The sequence below is a fragment of the Pristiophorus japonicus genome, chromosome 16, assembly GCF_044704955.1.
Source record: "Pristiophorus japonicus isolate sPriJap1 chromosome 16, sPriJap1.hap1, whole genome shotgun sequence".
NCBI lineage: Eukaryota > Metazoa > Chordata > Chondrichthyes > Pristiophoridae > Pristiophorus > Pristiophorus japonicus.
In genome coordinates this window covers 63,903,036-63,921,117 of record NC_091992.1, presented here as the reverse complement: position 1 = coordinate 63,921,117, position 18,082 = coordinate 63,903,036, and the positions used below count along the sequence as shown (strand labels likewise).

At 45.2% G+C, this 18,082-nt stretch overlaps 2 protein-coding genes across 2 annotated transcripts in view; one reads left to right on the top strand and one right to left on the bottom strand.

Annotated features, from left to right (window-relative positions):
- The window catches only part of LOC139226552 (aurora kinase C-like), a 16,429-nt gene extending 14,255 nt beyond the window's left edge, over nt 1–2,174 (bottom strand). The window contains exon 1 of the mRNA XM_070857389.1: nt 1,184–2,174. The gene's annotated coding sequence lies outside the window, so the exon portion shown is untranslated. The remainder of the gene's footprint in view (nt 1–1,183) is intronic.
- LOC139226175 (aurora kinase A-like) overlaps nt 1–18,082 on the top strand; it is an 18,220-nt gene extending 138 nt beyond the window's left edge. Inside the window, exons 2-8 of the mRNA XM_070856812.1 lie at nt 2,430–2,594; nt 2,732–2,818; nt 2,924–3,065; nt 11,010–11,067; nt 12,227–12,415; nt 13,696–13,823; nt 17,982–18,082. Of these exons, the coding sequence (XP_070712913.1) occupies nt 2,430–2,594; nt 2,732–2,818; nt 2,924–3,065; nt 11,010–11,067; nt 12,227–12,415; nt 13,696–13,823; nt 17,982–18,082 (870 nt within the window). The remainder of the gene's footprint in view (nt 1–2,429; nt 2,595–2,731; nt 2,819–2,923; nt 3,066–11,009; nt 11,068–12,226; nt 12,416–13,695; nt 13,824–17,981) is intronic.

Genomic DNA, 18,082 nt, shown 5'->3' with positions numbered 1-18,082 from the left:
TGACAGCAGACATTTGACAAGGTGCCACATAAAAAGTTACTGCACAAGATAAAAGTTCACGGGTTTGGGGATAATATATTAGCATGGATAGAGGATTGGTTAACTAACAGAAAACAGAGAGTCGGGATAAATGGTTCATTCTCGGGTTGGCAACCAGTAACTAGTGGGGTGCCGCAGGGATCCGTGCTGGGACCCCAACTATTTACAATCTATATAAACGACTTGGAAGAAGGGACCGAGTGTAACGTAGCCAAGTTTGCTGATGATACAAAGATGGGAGGAAAAGCAACGTGTGGGGAGGACACAAAAAATCTGCAAAAGGACATAGACAGGCTAAATGAGTGGGCAAAAATTTGGCAGATGGAGTATAATGTTGGAAAGTGTGAGGTCATGCACTTTGGCAGAAAAAAATCAAAGAATGGCGCGGCCCTGGACAACGTGGACCATTTCCCATGCCTCGGGAGCCTATTATCAGCAAGCGCAGACATTGACGACGAGGTCTTTAACACCGCCTCCAGTATGCCAGCGCAGCCTTCGGCCGCCTAAGGAAAAGAGTGTTCGAAGACCAGGCCCTCAAATCTGCCACCAAGCTCATGGTCTACAGGGCTGTAGTGATACTTGCCCACCTGTATGGCTCAGAGACGTGGACCATATACAGTAGACACCTCAAATCGCTGGACAAATACCACCAACGATGTCTCCGCAAGTTCCTGCAAATCCCCTGGGAGGACAGACGCGTCAGTGTTCTCGATCAGGCCAACATCCCCAGCGTCAAAGCACTGACCACAGTCGACCACATCCATTGGGCAGGCCACATTGTTCGCATGCCTGACACAAGACTCTCAAAGCAAGCGCTTCACTCGGAACTCCTACATGGTAAGCGAGCCCCAGATGGCCAGAGGAAACATTTCAAGGACACCCTCAAAGCCTCCTTGATAAAATGTAACATCCCTACCGACATCTGGGAGACCCTATCCAAAGAACGCCCTAAGTGGAGGAAGAGCATCCGGGAGGGCGCTGAGCACCTCGAGTCTCGTCGCCGAGAGCATGCAGAAATCAAGCGCAGGCAGCGGAAGGAGCGTGCCGCAAACCAGTCCCACCCACCCTTTCCCTCAATGACTGTCCCACCTGTGACAGAGACTGTAATTCCTGTATTGGACTGTTCAGTCACTTCAGAACTCACTGTTAGAGTGGAAGAAAGTCTTCCTCAATTCCGAGGGACTGCCTGCGATGATGGGGCAGGAGCCGGGCCGCAGTGTTACTGCCGGAAATCAGGCACCCAGGGCAGGCCGGACGGGGCAATGAGAGGCCGTGCTTATGACCTGGTGCTGTGAGAGGAAGAGCGGCAACAGACAAAGAAACATAGAAACATCGAAAATAGGTGCAGGAGTAGGCCATTTAGCCCTTCGAGTCTGCACCACCATTCAATAAGATCATGGCTGATCATTCCATCAGTACCCCCCTCTCACTTTCTCTCCATACCACTTGATCCCCTTTAGTCATAAGGGCCACATCTAACTCCCTCTTGAATATATCCAATGAACTGGCATCAACAACTCTCTGCGGCAGGGAATTCCACAGGTTAACAACTCTGACTGAAGAAGTTTCTCCTCATCTCGGTCTTAAATGGCTTACCCCTTATCCTTAGACTGTGTCCCCTGGTTCTGGACTTCCCCAACATCAGGAACATTCTTCCTGCATCTAACCTATCCAGTCCTGTCAGAATTTTATATGTTTCTATGAGATCCCCTCTCATCCTTCTAAACTCCAGTGAATACAGGTCCAGTCGATCCAGTCTCTTCTCATATGTCAGTCCTGCCATCCCGGGAATCAGTCCACTGAACCTTCGCTGCACTCCTTCTATGGCAAGTATATCCTTTCTTAGACCAAAACTGCACACAATACTCCAGCTGCAGTCTCACCAAGGTCTTGTATAACTGTAGTTAGACATCCTTGCTTCTGCACTCAAATCTTCTTGCAATGAAGGCCAACATACCATTTGCCTCCGTAACTGCTTGCTGCACCTGCATGTTTGCTTTGTACACCGACACATCCCAAGCCATCATCATTTAAATAATACTTTGTCCTTATGTTTTTCCTACCAAAGTGGATAACTTCACATTTATCCACATTCTACTGCATCTGCCATGTGTTTGCCCACTCACTCAACCTATTTAAATTGCCTTGCAGCATCTTTGCATCCTCCTCACAACTCACAATCCCATGATTAGCAGCAAGCGAATGTGCAAGGAAAGCGAGAGTGCAGCAAAAGAGTTGTGGATTGGTGAAGAGCAATGGGAGTGTGTGAGCAGCATGTGGCCAGGCCTGACGCTGCTTAGCTTCCGAGGCCGGGCGCCTTGAGCCGAGAGCGAGCTGGGGGCTCCATCTTACTGCCTGTCTGTTGCCTCTCTGCCCTCTGCCTCTCACAGCAACAGGCCACAAGCCCGGCCCCTCATTACCCGGCCTGCCCCGGGCGCCTGATCTCCAGCAGTAACACTGCAGCTCGGCTCCTGCCCGAGGCCTCCGAGCATGCCATAACAACCTCGCATCAACCAATCCCCATCCTGCTGCAATTGCCAATCGCGTGCGCTGTTGTATCTCTGAGCCCACGCTATTAGTTTCGCCAATCAGCCAATCAGCCAATCTCGTGCGGTGAGAGTTACCCAATCCTGTGCGCTGTTGGATTTCCCAAAGAGCTAATAAGCGAAGAGGTGTTACAGCTTGAACTGAGTGTGCCGTTAACGGAGGGGAGAAAACAAACAAGCAAGCAACAGGGCGCCGGGCCGGGAGAATTGGGACCCGCACCGCCCGGGGAGCGGTGAGAAGGGGTCAGAGGGGGATTGTATAGGGTGAGGGGTGGATTGTGAAGTGTGAAGTGTGAAGTGTGCTGCTTCCTGACCATGTGCGTGCATTACTTCCACAGCCACTAACTCCCATTCGATTAGCCGGCCCGAAGCCTTGTCTGAAGAAGCAGCTGAGTGGATCCTCCATCCCGGTGTTATCGACTTCCCTCTTGTCCTTAAGAAACATGACTGAAGTTCCCACCGTGGTACCACAAGCAGCAGGTACATTAACAGATTTGCCTGCTTCAGCCATTTGCTGAATCTATAAATTATCCTGATCACTGGCTCCAGGAGGTTTAGTAATATTGGAATGCTGTGCATTCACAACATCATCAAAACAGGAGATTGGTAGAAAAGGCGCTATGGATGTTATTTATATGGATTTCCAGAAGGCTTTCAACAAGGTTTCACATAAGTGACTGTTGCTGAAATTGAGAGCACATAGAATTGGATATAAGCTATTGCCTTGGATAGGGAATTGGTTAGGAGGTAGGTGACAGATAGTAGGTATAATGAGTATGTACTCCATTGGCATCATGTGACTGGTATCCCCACAGATCTGTACAGACCCCTCTGCTTTTAACTATATTTATCAATGACTTTGATTAAAGGCTATAGAGAGCCCTGTTTCCAAGTTTGCTGACATTAAGTTAGATGGCACAGCCAATAGTGTAATGGGAGCAGACAGTTGCAATGGAACATTGATAGATTAAATGAGTGGACAAACCTGGCAAATGGAGTTCAATGTAGTAAAGTGTGAGTTCATCCACTTTGGATTGAAGAAAGATAGATCAGAGTATTTTCTAAATAGTGAGAAGCAGAGAGATTTAGGCATCCAAGTACAGAAATCACTCAAAGCTAGTGGACAGGTTCAATAATTAAAAAGGCGAATGGAATGTTAACCTCCAGCCCTCTCGAGAAAGGCTATGTTCCAGCTGTACAGAGCTCTGGTTAGACCCCACTTGGAGCACTGTGTTCAGTTCTGGGCAGCACACCTCTGGAGGATATATGGGATTAAATTATGAGGACATGTTGCACAGTCTTGTATTCCCTAGAATATATAAGGTCCGATTTGAAAATTCTCATCCTTGTTTACATATCCCTCCATGGCCTCGCCCCTCCCTATCTCCTATAATCTCTTTCAGCCTCACATTCTACCCTCGTGAGCATTGCTGATAACTGTTCAACCATCTAATTGAATGGCCTCCTGGTCCTATGTTGAATGTAAAAGTGCCATTTTGTGACTGGTTGCAAGAGCTGCAACGATATTGAGAGTTGCCTTCAGCTGCCTGGGCCCTAAGCTCTGGAACTACCTCCCTAAGCCTATCTGCCTCTCTACCTCTCTTTCCTCATTTAAGATCTTGAAACCTACCGCTTTGACCAAACTTTTGGTCATCTGCTGTAATTTCTTGTGTGGCTCGGTGTCAAATTATAATTGTTTTGTCTTACAATACTGCTATTGAAGCACCTTGGCACTTTTTACTACGTTAAAGGTGCTAGATAAATTTGTTGTTGATGTAATTGAGGTGTTCAAAATGATTAAAGGATTTGATAGGGTACATAAAGAGAAACTCTTTCCTCTAGTGGGGGAATTCAGAACAAGGGAGAATAACCTTAACATTTGAGCTAGGTAGTTCAGTGGTGATGGGAAGCAATTAGAAGATGGATCCAAGGCAGGCAGATGGAGATCAGGCATGATCTAATTGAATGGCCTCCTGGTCCTATGTTGAATGTAAAAGTGCCATTTTGTGACTGGATGCAAGAGTTGGCCTGGCCATCCACTGCAGCTATATTGAGGGTTGCGTTGCACTGTCCCCATTGAGAAACATAGAAATTTACAGCGCAGAAGGAGGCCATTTCGGCCCATCGTGTCCACGCCGGCCGACAAAGAGCTGCACGGCCCTTGGTCAGCAGCCTTGAAGGTTACATATAAAGCAATGAACAATGCGGAAAGGCGAATGAGGTGGTGTGGCTGAAAATGTCTATCCTGTTTTTTTTTCTGTTGGAATTAGGGGAGGTTTAGACATTTAACTTGAAGTGACTGCTTTTCAGCCTGCATCTGCTAGTGTAAGGCAGGTCTGGGGCAATATTGTGGAGAGACCATGTGATAAGTGCCACTGACTGCTTTTGATGTGATCCTGCCATTGGCCCACATAATACTTACCTTCCCATGAAGCAGAAGTGTGTGTTGGAATCATAGTTTGCCTCGTGACAAGCTAGAACAATGTCCTGCTTGATCATTTTGTACACAGCAGTCATTTTGTTTAATGAACCACTTTGCTATTTTTTTCAGATTGATAGTTTTGGTTTTAAAATGCCAGTGTTTTTCAATGCTGTTGCGTGGTGTGAAGCCTTGCCCATTTGCAGGCAGCTTGGAGAACCAGTTGCTGCATAGTACAGTGACTCATCAGGCACTACCTCTGGTAGCGCTAATCAGTTCAAGCACTACCACAACACGTTTACTGTTGCTGACTGACGCAATAAGTTTCTGTCTTTCCAAAACATAACTCAACCAAGTGCCACATGTGCTGATGTTTCTTGGTCTGTCACCATTCAGACTCGTTGAAGTGTATGTTCTTGCAGGAGAAATGCTGTCAAAGATCATTGAAGCGGATTGTACTGAGACAAGTCGGCCCCACTATATCTGCACATATTGGCCCTCGTTTTAATAAAAAAAACTTCCACTCTCCCTATAGAATCATAGAAATTTACAGCATGGAAGGAGGCCATTTTGGCCCATCGTGTCCGTGCCGGCCGACAAAGAGCTATCCAGTCTAATCCCTCTTTCCATCTTAGTCCATAGCCCTATAGGTTACACAGGTGCACATCCAACTACTTTTTTAAATGTAGTGATGGTTTCTGCCTCTATCACCCTTTAAGGCAGTGATTTCCAGACCCCCACCAGCCTCTGGGTGAAGACATTTTCCCCTCTAAATGCCACTTACTTTAAATTTATGCACCCTGGTTGTTGACCCCTCTGCTAAGGGAAATAGGCCCTTCCTAACTACTCTATCTCGGCCCCTCATAATTTTATACACCTCCATAAGGTCTTCCCTCAGCCTTCTCTGTTCCAAAGAGAACAAACCCAGCCTATCCAATCCTTCCTCATAGCTAAAATTCTCCACTATAGGCAACTTTCTTGTAAATCTCTGTACCATCTCTAGTGCAATCACAGCTTTCCTGTAATGTGGTGACCAGAACTGCACGTAGTACTGCTGCTAGTTGTGGCCTAACTAGTATTTTGTACAGTTCAAGCATAACCTCCCTGTTTTTATATTCTATGCCTTGGCTAATAAAGGCAAGTATTCTGTATGCTGCCTTAACCACCTTATCTACCTGGCCTGCTACCTTCAGGGATCTGTGGACATGCACTCCAAGATCCCTTTGTTCCTCTACACTTCCCAAATGCATTACCTGACACTTATTTGGATTAAATTCCATTTGACACTGTTCTGCCCACCTGACCAGTACATTAATATCTTCCTGCAGTCCGCAGCTTTCTTCTTCATTATCAACCACACAGCCGATCTTAGTATCATCTGCAAACTTCTTAATCTTACCCCCTACATTCAAGTATAACTCATTGATATATATATACCACAAAAAGCAAGGGACCCAGCACTGAGCCCTGCAGAACCCCACTGGAAACATCCTTCCAGTCACAAAAACACCCATCAACCATTACCCTTTGCTTCCTGCCTCTGAGCCAATTTTGGATCCAACTTGCCACTTTGCCCCTGGATCCCATGGGCTTTTACTTTGGTGACCAGTTTGCCATGTGGGACCTTCTCAAAAGCCTTACTAAAATCCATATACACTACCCTCATTGGCCCTCCATGTTACCTCCTGAAAAAATTCAATCAAGCTAGTCAGACACGATCTTCAGTTAGGAAATCCATGCTGACTGTCCTTGATTGATCCGTGTCTTTCTAAATGAAGATTTATCCTGTCCCTCCGAATTTTTTCCAATAATTTTTTCACTACCGAGGTTATGCTAACTGGCCTGTAATTACTCAGTCTATCCCTTTCTCCCTTCTAAAACAAAGATACCATGTTAGCAGTTAGCACCACACCTGCAGCCAGAGACGATTTGAAACTGATGGTCAGAGCCTCTGCTATTTCCTCTTCCGTTTCTTTAATAGCCTGGGATACATTTCATCCGGGCTTGGGGATTTATCCACTTTCAACGCTGCTAAACCCCTTAATATTTTTTTTTCTCTCCTTTATTTTATATAATATGTCATGCTCCTCATTCCTGATTGCAATGTCTGCATCACCTCTCTCGTGAAAACAAATACAAAGTTTTCATGAAGAACCATACCAATGTCTTTTGCCTCTACACACAATTTACCTTTTTATGGTCTCTAATAGACCCGACTCTTTCTTCACTTATCCTCTTGCTCTTAATGTATATCTTTCGGTTTTTCTTGATTTTTACTTACCAAAATGTTTTCATGCTCGCTCTTTTCTTTCCTAATTTCCTTTTTAATTGCACCCCTGCACTTTCTATACCCTTCTAGAGTTTCTGCAGTATTGAGCCCTCGGTATCTGTCAAAAGCCTTTTTTTAAAAAAAAAATCCTACCCTGTATGTCCCTTGGCATCCAGAGACTGTACGTTTGTTAGTCCCACCCTCTTTCTTTAAGGGAACATCTCCTCCTTCAATGCCTCCCACAGCTCTGACATTGATTTACCTTCAAGTCATCATCATAGGCAGTCCCTCGGAATCAAGGAAGACTTGCTTCCACTCTAAAAGTGAGTTCTTGGGTGACTGAACAGTCCAATATGGGAATTACAGTCTGTGTCAGATCATGGCTGATCTGATCATGGTCTCAGCTCCACTTCCCTGTCTGCTCCCATAACCCTTTATTCCCATGTCGCTCAAAAATCTGTCTCTCTCCGCCTTAAATATATTCAATGACCCAGCCTCCACAGCTCTGAGGCAGAGAATTCCATAGATTTACAACCCTCAGAGAAGAAATTCCTCCTCATCTCAGTTTTAAATGCGTGGCCCCTTATTCTATGTCCAAAGAAAGAAATGGCAGACCAATTGAACAGTACTTTGGTTCGGTATTCACGAAGGAGGACACAAACAACCTTCCGGATATAAAAGGGGTCAGAGGGTCTAGTAAGAAGCAGGAACTGAGGGCAATCCTTATTAGTCGGGAAATTGTGTTGGGGAAGTGGATGGGATTGATGGCCGATAAATCCCCAGGGCCTGATGGACTGCATCCCAGAGTACTTAAGGAGATGGCCTTGGAAATAGCGGATGCATTGAGTCATTCTCCAACATTCCATAGACTCTGGAGTGGAGGGTAGCCAATGTAACCCCACTTTTTTTTCAAAAAAGAGAGAAAACAGGGAATTATAGCCTGACATCGGTAGTGGGTAAAATGATGGAATCAATTATTAAGGATGTCACAGCAGCACATTTGGAAAGAGGTGACATGATAGGTCCAAGTCAGCATGGATTTGTGAAAGGGAAATCATGCTTGACAAATCTTCTGGAATTTTTTGAGGATGTTTCCAGTAGAGTGGACAAGGGAAAACCAGTTGATGTGATGTATTTGGACTTTCAGAAGGCTTTTGACACGGTCCCACACGAAATTAATGTGCAAAGTTAAAGCACATGGGATTGGGGGTAGTGTGCTGACGTGGCTTGAGAACTGGTTGGCAGACAGGAAGCAAAGAGTAGGAGAAAATGGGTACTTTTCAGAATGGCAGGCAGTGACTAGTGGGGTACTGCAAGGTTCTGTGCTGGGGCCCCAGCTGTTTACATTGTACATTAATAATTTAGACGAGGGGATTAAATGTAGTATCCCAATTTGCGGATGACATGAAGTTGGGTGGCAGTGTGAGCTGCGAGGAGGATGATATGAGGCTGCAGAGTGACTTGGATAGGTTAGGTGAGTGGGCAAATGCATGGCAGATGAAGTATAATGTGGATAAATGTGAGGTTATCCACTTTGGTGGTTAAAAACAGAGAGACAGACTATTATCTGAATGGTGACAGATTTGGAAAAGGGGAGGTGCAATGAGACCTGGGTGTCATGGTACATCAGTCATTGAAGGTTGGCATGCAGGTGCAGCAGGAGGTTAAGAAAGCAAATGGCATATTGGCCTTCATAGCGAGGGGATTTGAGTACAGGGGCAGGGAGGTGTTGCTACAGTTGTACAGGGCCTTGGTGAGGCCTCGCCTGGAGTATTGTGTACAGTTTTGGTCTCCTAACTTGAGGAAGGACATTCTTGCTATTGAGGGAGTGCAGCGAAGGTTCACCAGACTGATTCCCGGGATGGTGGGACTGACATATCAAGAAAGACTGGATCAACTGGGCTTGTATTCACTGGAGTTCAGAAGAATGAGAGGGGATCTCATAGAAACGTTTAAAATTCTGACTGGTTTAGACAGGTTAGATGCAGGAAGAATGTTCCCAATGTTGGAAGTCCAGAACCAGGGGTCACAGTCTCAGGATAAGGGGTAAGCCATTTAGGACTGAGGTGAGGAGAAACGTCTTCACCCAGAGAGTGGTGAACCTTTGGAATTCTCCACCACCGAGTTGTTGAGGCCAATTCACTAAATATATTCAAAAAGGAGTTATTAGTCCTTAGTATTAGGGGGATCAAGGGGTATGGCGAGAAAGCAGGACTGGGTTACTGAAGTTGCATGTTCAACCATGAACTCATTGAATGGCGGTGCAGGCTCAAAGAGCCGAATGGCCTACACCTGCACCTATTTTCTATGTTTCTGTTTCCCCTACTTTTAGTTTTCCCCATGAGTGGAAATACCCTCTCGGCATCCATCTTGTCGAGCCCCCTCATTGTCTTGTATGTTTCAATAAGATCACCTCTCATTTTTCTGAACTCTAATGAGTATAGGCTCAACCTGCTCAACCTTTCTTCATAAATCAATGCTTTCATCTCCGGAATTAACCGAGTGATCCTTCTCTGGACATCCTTTAAATACGGACACCAAAACTGTATGCAGTACTCCCAGGTGTGGCCTCACCAATACCCTGTACAGTTGTAGCAGGACTTCTCTGCTTTTATACTCTATTCCCTTTTTTAAAAAAAACGGCCAGCATTCCATTTGCCTTTCTGATTACTTGCTGTACCTGCATACTAACTTTTTGTGTTTCATGCACAAGGACCCTCGGGTCTTGGTGTACTGCAGCACTTTGCAATTTTCCTCCCATTTAAATTATAATTTGATTTTCTATTTTTTCTGCAAAAGGATAACCTCACATTTTCCCACATTATACTCCCATCAGCCCAATGTTTGCCCACTCAGTTAGCCTGTTTATATCCCTTTGCAGATTTTTTGTTTCCTCCTCCCAATTTGCTTTCCCGCCCATCTTTGTATCATCAGCAAAATTGGCAACATTGCACTCGGTCCCTTTTATCCAAGTCATTAATATAGATTGTAAATAGTTGAGGCCCCAGCACCGATCCCTGCGGCACCCCATTAGTTACTGTTTGCCAACCGGAAAATGACCCATTTATCCCGACTTTGTTAATCAGCCAATCCTCTATCCAAGCTAATATATTACCCCCAACCCTGTGAGCTTTTATATTGTGCAGTAACCTTTTGTGGCACCTTACCGAACCCTTCTGGAAATCCAAATACACCACATCCACTGGTTTTCCCCCTTATCCACCCTGCTCGTTACATCCTCAAAGGTGCTCCCTGTGCTTTGAGGGTCTTGGCCAGCTTGTAACCTGCTCTGCAGCTTGAGCCTTGGCATGAAACCATGTTGCTACTCTGATTTGAGAAGCCCTCTTTGGTCTTGGCGGGCACCACCAGCCCTAGATCATGATGGGGCCTTGGGTGCTAGGTACCTTGCCACATGCTTCCAGGTGGACTGTGCATATTGTACCTTCTCTTCACCCTATAGCCAGGAGACTGCAGTGTACACAATGATCAAGCAAGGCATTGTTTGACTCTGGTATCACACCCCTCCTTTAATGCTGAGATGGGGATCCCGAGTGTATTACAAGTCTGCGTCTGCTCTGTCCACACTGTCGAGGAACAAAGATGACCCTACAAGGTAGGTAATGTTGAAATGCAGTAACTTTTGAAAACTGAATGAACTTGTGCCACAGGTTGTCCATTTTAAATGAGTGCTAAACAGAAAATGAACCCATGTATGTGCTTTCAATCTTTTCTGTAGCTCTGGGATGTGGAGTTCAAAGACTGGGGCCAGAACCTGAAAGCCAGCAGTTAGTTAAGTAAGTGTCTTTCATTTGTTCAATGAGCCAATTCTGCTGTTCCTTTTGGGAGGGTTATGCTCAGTTCATCTTTGTTGGATCTGTTGCCACATTTACTGCATTTCAAAAAGCAATGGATTGGCTGTGACTTGCTTTGGGATGACCTAAGGAGGTGAGAGGCCTTTTCTTGCCGATTGCATGCACTTCTGGTAAGCACCAGGCTTCCTTCACACTCAGCATAGCCTCTGACTCACTGAGCAAAGCCACAGGAGATCGGCTATATCTCCCCCACCGCACCCCCCACCCTGGATAGCAATGCAGTGGTGGCATCTCCGTCTAGTTTTCCTCTTGCTAGGCCAAAAGTGCAGAGGTCAGTTAACACCTTGTACTTTCTGATTCATTGACACTGCTTTTAACAACAGGGAACCAGGATCCATTGCTGGTTCTGGACTGCCATTAGGATTGGGCATTGTGTGGCAGCTGGATGTGGCTGAGACAGGACAAGTAGGCAGCCTGGTCAGATACTGTGCTCTCGCAGCTTGAGGCACTTGCTTGGATCAGTCTGAAGTGACTTCTGTCTATTTTTACCCCTGGACGAAGCAAGTAGTTTGCCTGTTCCCCCTCCCCCCACCCCGCCCCCCACCTTCCAATTTTCTGGGTGATACCAAACACTAGCCGGGGAATGTTAATATGCTTGAGTCTTCGCTCATGATCATGAATTCTCTTCCAGTTATTTTTTAAAAGCAAATATATTGTGTTAAACTGAGATTGTGACTATTAATCAGCGATGTTGATCATTCTCTCTCTCTCGCTTGAGACAGAATGTAGAGATGTTCAGAAGCTACAGGCACCCCTGTAGATCCAGAGTATTGCAAAGTCAGAAATGGCCACTGACTACCTGCAGTAGTCCTGACACCATGTCGTGTACCTCCAGTAACCTCAGTAATCAAATCAAAACCTCTGGAGCTTTAAATGATCATCAAAGTTCTGTCCATACATGAAAAACAAATCCTCGACTACAGGAAATGTGTATAAAAATGTGCTGTATCCCCTGTTTGAGTCCTTGCTTTTGTTTTCGTGTTCCATCATTTCTTTATTCTCCACTGTTACAATCGGAGTCTCAGTAAGTTTGAGTTTTACATTTGGATCCAGACGAAAGGAATGTTGTTTTTGAAATCAGAAAGTGGTCCATTGACAACTTTGACATCGGACGCCCTCTTGGAAAAGGCAAATTTGGAAATGTGTACTTGGCTCGTGAACGGGATTCACAGTTTATCCTGGCATTGAAGATGCTTTTCAAGTCCCAGCTCGAGAAAGAGAATGTTGAACATCAACTCCGCCGAGAGATTGAAATACAGTCTCGCCTCAAGTAAGTCAGTGTCTGTCTCTTTTACCCAGGCCCATCTCTGTGCTGCTTAGAAGTACAGTCCTTCCTGGAGAAATTATTTTCACTCCTTATTTCACAGGCACTTTTTGGTAATTGCAGGTAGCCTTGTGACATGGGTTGTGCAGTAGGAAACCATTCAGCCCCCTCGAGTCTGTTCTGCCATTCAATTTACTCATGACTGATCTGCATCTTAACCTCATTCACTCGCCTTGGTTCCATATTTCAATTGGCCCAGCCTCGACAGCTTTTTGGGGGTGAGAATTCCAGATTTCCACTACCCTTTGTGTGAAAAGATGCTTCCTACCTGTTGCTCACTATCCCAAGTGCTTGGCAGGTTCACTCCTGAACGGTCTAGCTCTAATGTGAAGGTTATGCCCCCTTGTTTTGGGCTCACACCAGAGGAAATAGTTTGTTTGTACGGTGTTGGAAAGCACAGTATCTGTCATTCCAGTGTCTTGCATGACCTCATTTAGGGTGCAGCGCAGGACAATGTTTGGTGCTTGTTTTTCTCTCTCCACTTCCAAAAGGAAGAGAACTTTACATTAAAAGCTGCACATCACAAAATGTCCCCTCTTTTGATTAGCCAAAAGCTGATGCAATTCCTTCCAACGAGGCTGGGGGATTGGGGACAGGCAGTGGAGTCTGGGACAGCTGCATGTGCAGTGAGTGTTGAAACCCATTGCTGGGCTGCAGCTGTTGTGTTTCATATTCAAATGAGCACCAAACCTGTGTGTCTTACCTGTGTACATTGTAAATTCCTTTGTGGACAGAAACAGAAATCGGTGCTCTCCCCTGGGAACTCCAGTGCAATGGATTAGAATGCTGACCTGTTCCGGGGCTTGGTTTTGCATCCAGCTCAAATTTATGTCCGAAATGCTTGTTAGTTGTCTGATGCTTGGTGAATTTGGACAGCCTCATCCTAGTTCCTAGCAGAGACCTCAATACTCATTTGACAACCGTAGCAGTATGAGGAGGCAAAATCGCATTGCTGGGGTAGTGGTGTGCTTTTTCTAGGTCGGGTACCTGTACACTGAGTCTCATTGTATCTGAATACATGAACCACCTGTCCCCTAAAATCGGCCCAAAGCTTTTTGCCCAAATGCATTCCTCACCTTGAGTAGGTTTGTTCCGTGACCTCGCTAGAATTTGATCCAGAGTGAGCTGACCAGTCAATGCCATCTAAGGGAAGGAGGATCCAGGCCTGTGGTGGTTGGCCATTTGTTGCAAAGAGCACCCGTGATGCAATACTTTTTCAATTTCAGGCATCCAAATATCTTGAGGCTATACAACTATTTCTTCGATCGGACGAGAATTTACCTAATACTAGAATACGCCCCTCGAGGAGCTGCAGAAATCTGGCTGTTTCTCCTGAGCAGAGGACAGCCACTGAGTGAGAATCAGTAAATGAGATGTCTTGGTTGTAAAGTGCTGGTTAATTCTGTTCTCCTGTCATTGTCTTGTGCTTTGCACCTTGTGTAACCTCCATTAACAATGTTGCTGGGAGGTGAAGGAGCACCAGTCATCAAGGTGACTGGCTTGGAACGTCTCCCTGTAAAGTGCCGAACCTGCAGCAGCCTGCACCTAGGCAGGACCAGAAGCAATGTCCTAGGGGGAGTGTTTGCTAGTGCTGTTGGGGAGGAGTTAATCTAATGGCAGGGGGATGGGAACCAATGCAGGGAGACAGAGGGAAACAAAATGGAGACCGAAGCAAAAGACAGAGGCAGAGAAACCCAAGACAAAAAACAAAAAGGGCCACTACAGCAAAATTCTAAAGGGTGAATAAAAAGGCAAGCCTGAAAGCTCGGTGCCTCAATGCGAGGAGTATTTGGAACCCAGGAGAGGGCTCTGAGCTAGTTAGAGTGGGTGAGAGCTCAGATGAACAGGACCCCAAGAAAGAATGCAAAAGGCAGGAGGCAACAGAGCAGAGTAGCACTGTGGTAAGTGTAAACCACAAGCTAATAGGAAAGGACAATATGTATGAATATAAAGGGGCTGCAGGAGGGGTCAAAACTAAAAATCATGGCTTAAAAACTAGTATTAAAACACTTTACCTAAACACACGCAGCATTTGAAATAAAGTAAATGAGTTGACGGCACAAATCATTACAAATGGGTATGATTTGGTGGCCATTACAGAAACATGGTTGCAGGGTGGCCAAGACTGGGAATTAAACATACAGGGGTATCTAACAATTCAGAAAGATGGACAAAGAAGGGAAAGGAGGTGGGGTAGCTGTGTTAATAAAGGATGATATCAGGGCAGTTGTGAGAGACGATATTGGCTCTAATGAACAAAATGTTGAATCATTGTGAGTGGATATTAGAGATAGTAAGGGGAAAAAGTCACTGGTGGGCATAGTTTATAGGCCCCCAAATAATAACTTCACGGTGGGGCGGGCAATAATCAAGGGAATAATGGAGGCACGTGGAAAAGGAACGGCAGTAATCATGGGGAATTTTAACCTACATATCAATTGGTCTGATCAAATTGCACGGGGTAGCCTTGAGGAGGAATTCATAGAATGCATATGGGATTGTTTCTTGGAACAGTATGTTACAGAACCTACAAGGGAGCAAGCTATCTTAGATCTGGTCCTGTGTAATGAGACAGGAATAATAAACTCCAAGTAAAAGATCCCCTCGGAATGAGTGATCACAGTATGGTTGAATTTGTAATACAGATTGAGGGTGAGGAAGGAGTTTACTATGCTTAAACAAAGGGGACTACAGTGGGATGAGGCAGAGTTGGCTAAAGTAGACTGGGAACACAGACTAAATGGTGGCACAATTTAGGAACAGTGGAGGATTTTTAAGGAGCTCTTTCATAGTGCTCAACAAAAATATATTCCAGTGAAAAAGGGCGGTAAGAGAAGGGATAACCAAGGAAATAAAGGATTTTCAAATTAACCAATGCTTGTAAGGTGGCCAAGGTTAGTGGGAAATTGGAAGATTGGGAAAATTTTAAACGACAGCAAAGAATGACTAAAAGCAATAAAGAAAGGAAAGATAGATTACGAAAGTAAACTTGCGCAAAACATAAAAACAGATAGTAAAAGCTATCACCGATATATAAAATGGAAGAGTGACTAAATAAATGTTGGTCCCTTAGAAGATGAGAAGGGGGATTTAATGATGGGAAATGTGGAAATGGCTGAGACCTTAAATAATTATTTTGCTTCGGTCTTGAGTGGAAGACACAAAAACCATGCCAAAAATTGCTGATTGTGGGAAGGGAGGACCTTGAGATTATCACTAGGGGGGTAGTGCTGGACAGGCTAATGGAACTCAAGGTAGACAAGTCCCCTGGTCCTGATGAAATGCATCCCAGGGTATTAAGAGATGGCAGAAGTTATAGCAGATGCATTTGTTTATAATCTACCAAAATTCTCTGGACTCTGGGGAGGTACCAGTGGATTGGAAAGCAGCTACTGTAACTCTGTTTTTTTATTTAAAAAAAAAAGGGGGGGCAGACAAAAGGCAGGTAACTATATAGGCCGGTTAGTTTAACATCTGTAGGGGGAAAATGCTTGAAGCTATCATTAAGAAAGAAATAGCGGGACATCTAGATAGGAATAGTGCAATCGAGCAGACGCAACATGGATTCATGAAGGGGAAATCATGTTTAACTAATTTACTGGAATTCTTTTGAGGATATAATGAGCATGGTGGATAGAAGTGTACCGATGGATGTGGTGTATTTAGATTTTCAAAAGGCATTCAATAAGGTGCCACACAAGACTACTGCAGAAGGTAAAGGTACGGGAAGTCAGAGGAAATGTATTAGCAAGGATCGAGAGTTGGCTGGCTAACAGAAAGCAGAGTCCGGATAAATGGGTCCTTTTCGGGTTTGAAATCGGTGGCTAGTGGTGTGCCACAGGGATCGGTGCTGGGACCACAACTGTTTACAATATACATAGATGACCTGGAAGAGGGGACAGTGTAGTGTAACAAAATTAGCAGATGACACAAAGATTAGTGGGAAAGCGGGTTGTGTAGAGGACAGAGGCTGCAGAGAGATTTAGATAGGTTAAGCGAATGGGCTAAGGTTTGGCAGATGGAATACAATGTTGGAAAGTGTGAGGTCATCCACCTGGGTGGGGGGGGGGGGGAGACAGTAAAAGGGAATATTATTTGAATGGGGAGAAATTACAACATATTGCGGTGCAGAAGGACCTGGGGGTCCTTGTGCATGAATCCAAAAAAGTTAGTTTGCAGGTGCAGCAGGTAATCAGGAAGGCGAATGGAATGTTGGCCTTCATTGCGAGAGGGATGGAGTACAAAAGCAGGGAGGTCCTGCTGCAACTGTATAGGGTATTAGTGAGGCCACACCTGGAGTACTGCATGCAGTTTTGGTCACCTTTCTTAAGGAAGGATATACTAGCTTTGTCGGGGGTACAGAGACGATTCACTAGGCTGATTCCGGAGATGAGGGGGTTACCTTACGATAGATTGAGTAGACTGGGTCTTTACTCGTTGGAGTTCAGAAGGATGAGGGGTGATCTTATAGAAACATTTAAAATAATGAAAGGGATAGACAAGATAGAGGCAGAGAGGTTGTTTCCACTGGTCGGGGAGACTAGAACTAGGGGGCACAGCCTCAAAATACTGGGGAGCCAATTTAAAACCGAGTTGAGAAGGAATTTCTTCTCCCAGAGGGTTGTGAATCTGTGGAATTCTCTGCCCAAGGAAGCAGTTGAGGCTAGCTCATTGAATGTATTCAAGTCACAGATTTTTAACCAATAAGGGAATTAAGGGTTATGGGGAGCAGGCAGGTAAGTGGAGCTGAGTCCACGGCCAGATCAGCCATGATCTTGTTAAATGGTAGAGCAGGCTCGAGGGGCTCGATGGCCTACTCCTGTTCCTAATTCTTATGCCTGTTCAAACATAAGGACATGTGAGGAACCGCAGCTGCAAATTGCACACAACTTGTCTGGGCCTCAACTCCTGCTGCAGCTGTCAGCCCCAGATCAATAGGTGTCATGTAAACAAAAACCAAATACTGTGGGTACTGGAACCTGAAATAAAAACACACAATGCTGGAAACCTCAGCGAGTCAGGCAGCATCTGTGGAGAGAAAGAGTTACTGTTTTGGGTCGGTGACCCTTCGTCAGAACTGGAAAAGTTGGCGATGTAACAGATTCTTAGGAAAGTGTAGGGGCAGTGAACAGGTGTTTGGGGGAAGACAGGAGAGATTTAAGAGACAAAAAGGATGGTGGACAAAAATGAGATGGTAATGGCACAAGTTGGGAAACACAAGATCAGTAGATGGGGTGTGATGGTGGAATCATCACCAGCTGCCCTGGGAAGAGGAAAAAGAGGGTGGGGGGTTTGTAAAAGTGAAAGGGGGGGGAAAGATGAAGCTATGGATATAATGAAGCACAACGTAAACTCGAGGAACAGCACCTCCTCTCTTTTTGTTTAAGCACTTTACAGCCTTCCGGACTCAACATCGAGTTCAACAATTTCAGATTGTAACCTCTGCCCATGTTTTTCCCTTTGCATGCACAACGTGGAGTGATGCTAAACCTGTTTTTTTTTAATACTGCAGTACATTTTGGAGCTGGCATTACAGTATTGTCACATTTTAAAGAAGGTGATTCACAGACATCAAACCAGAGAACCTGCTCCTGGGTCTGCACGGGGAGCTGA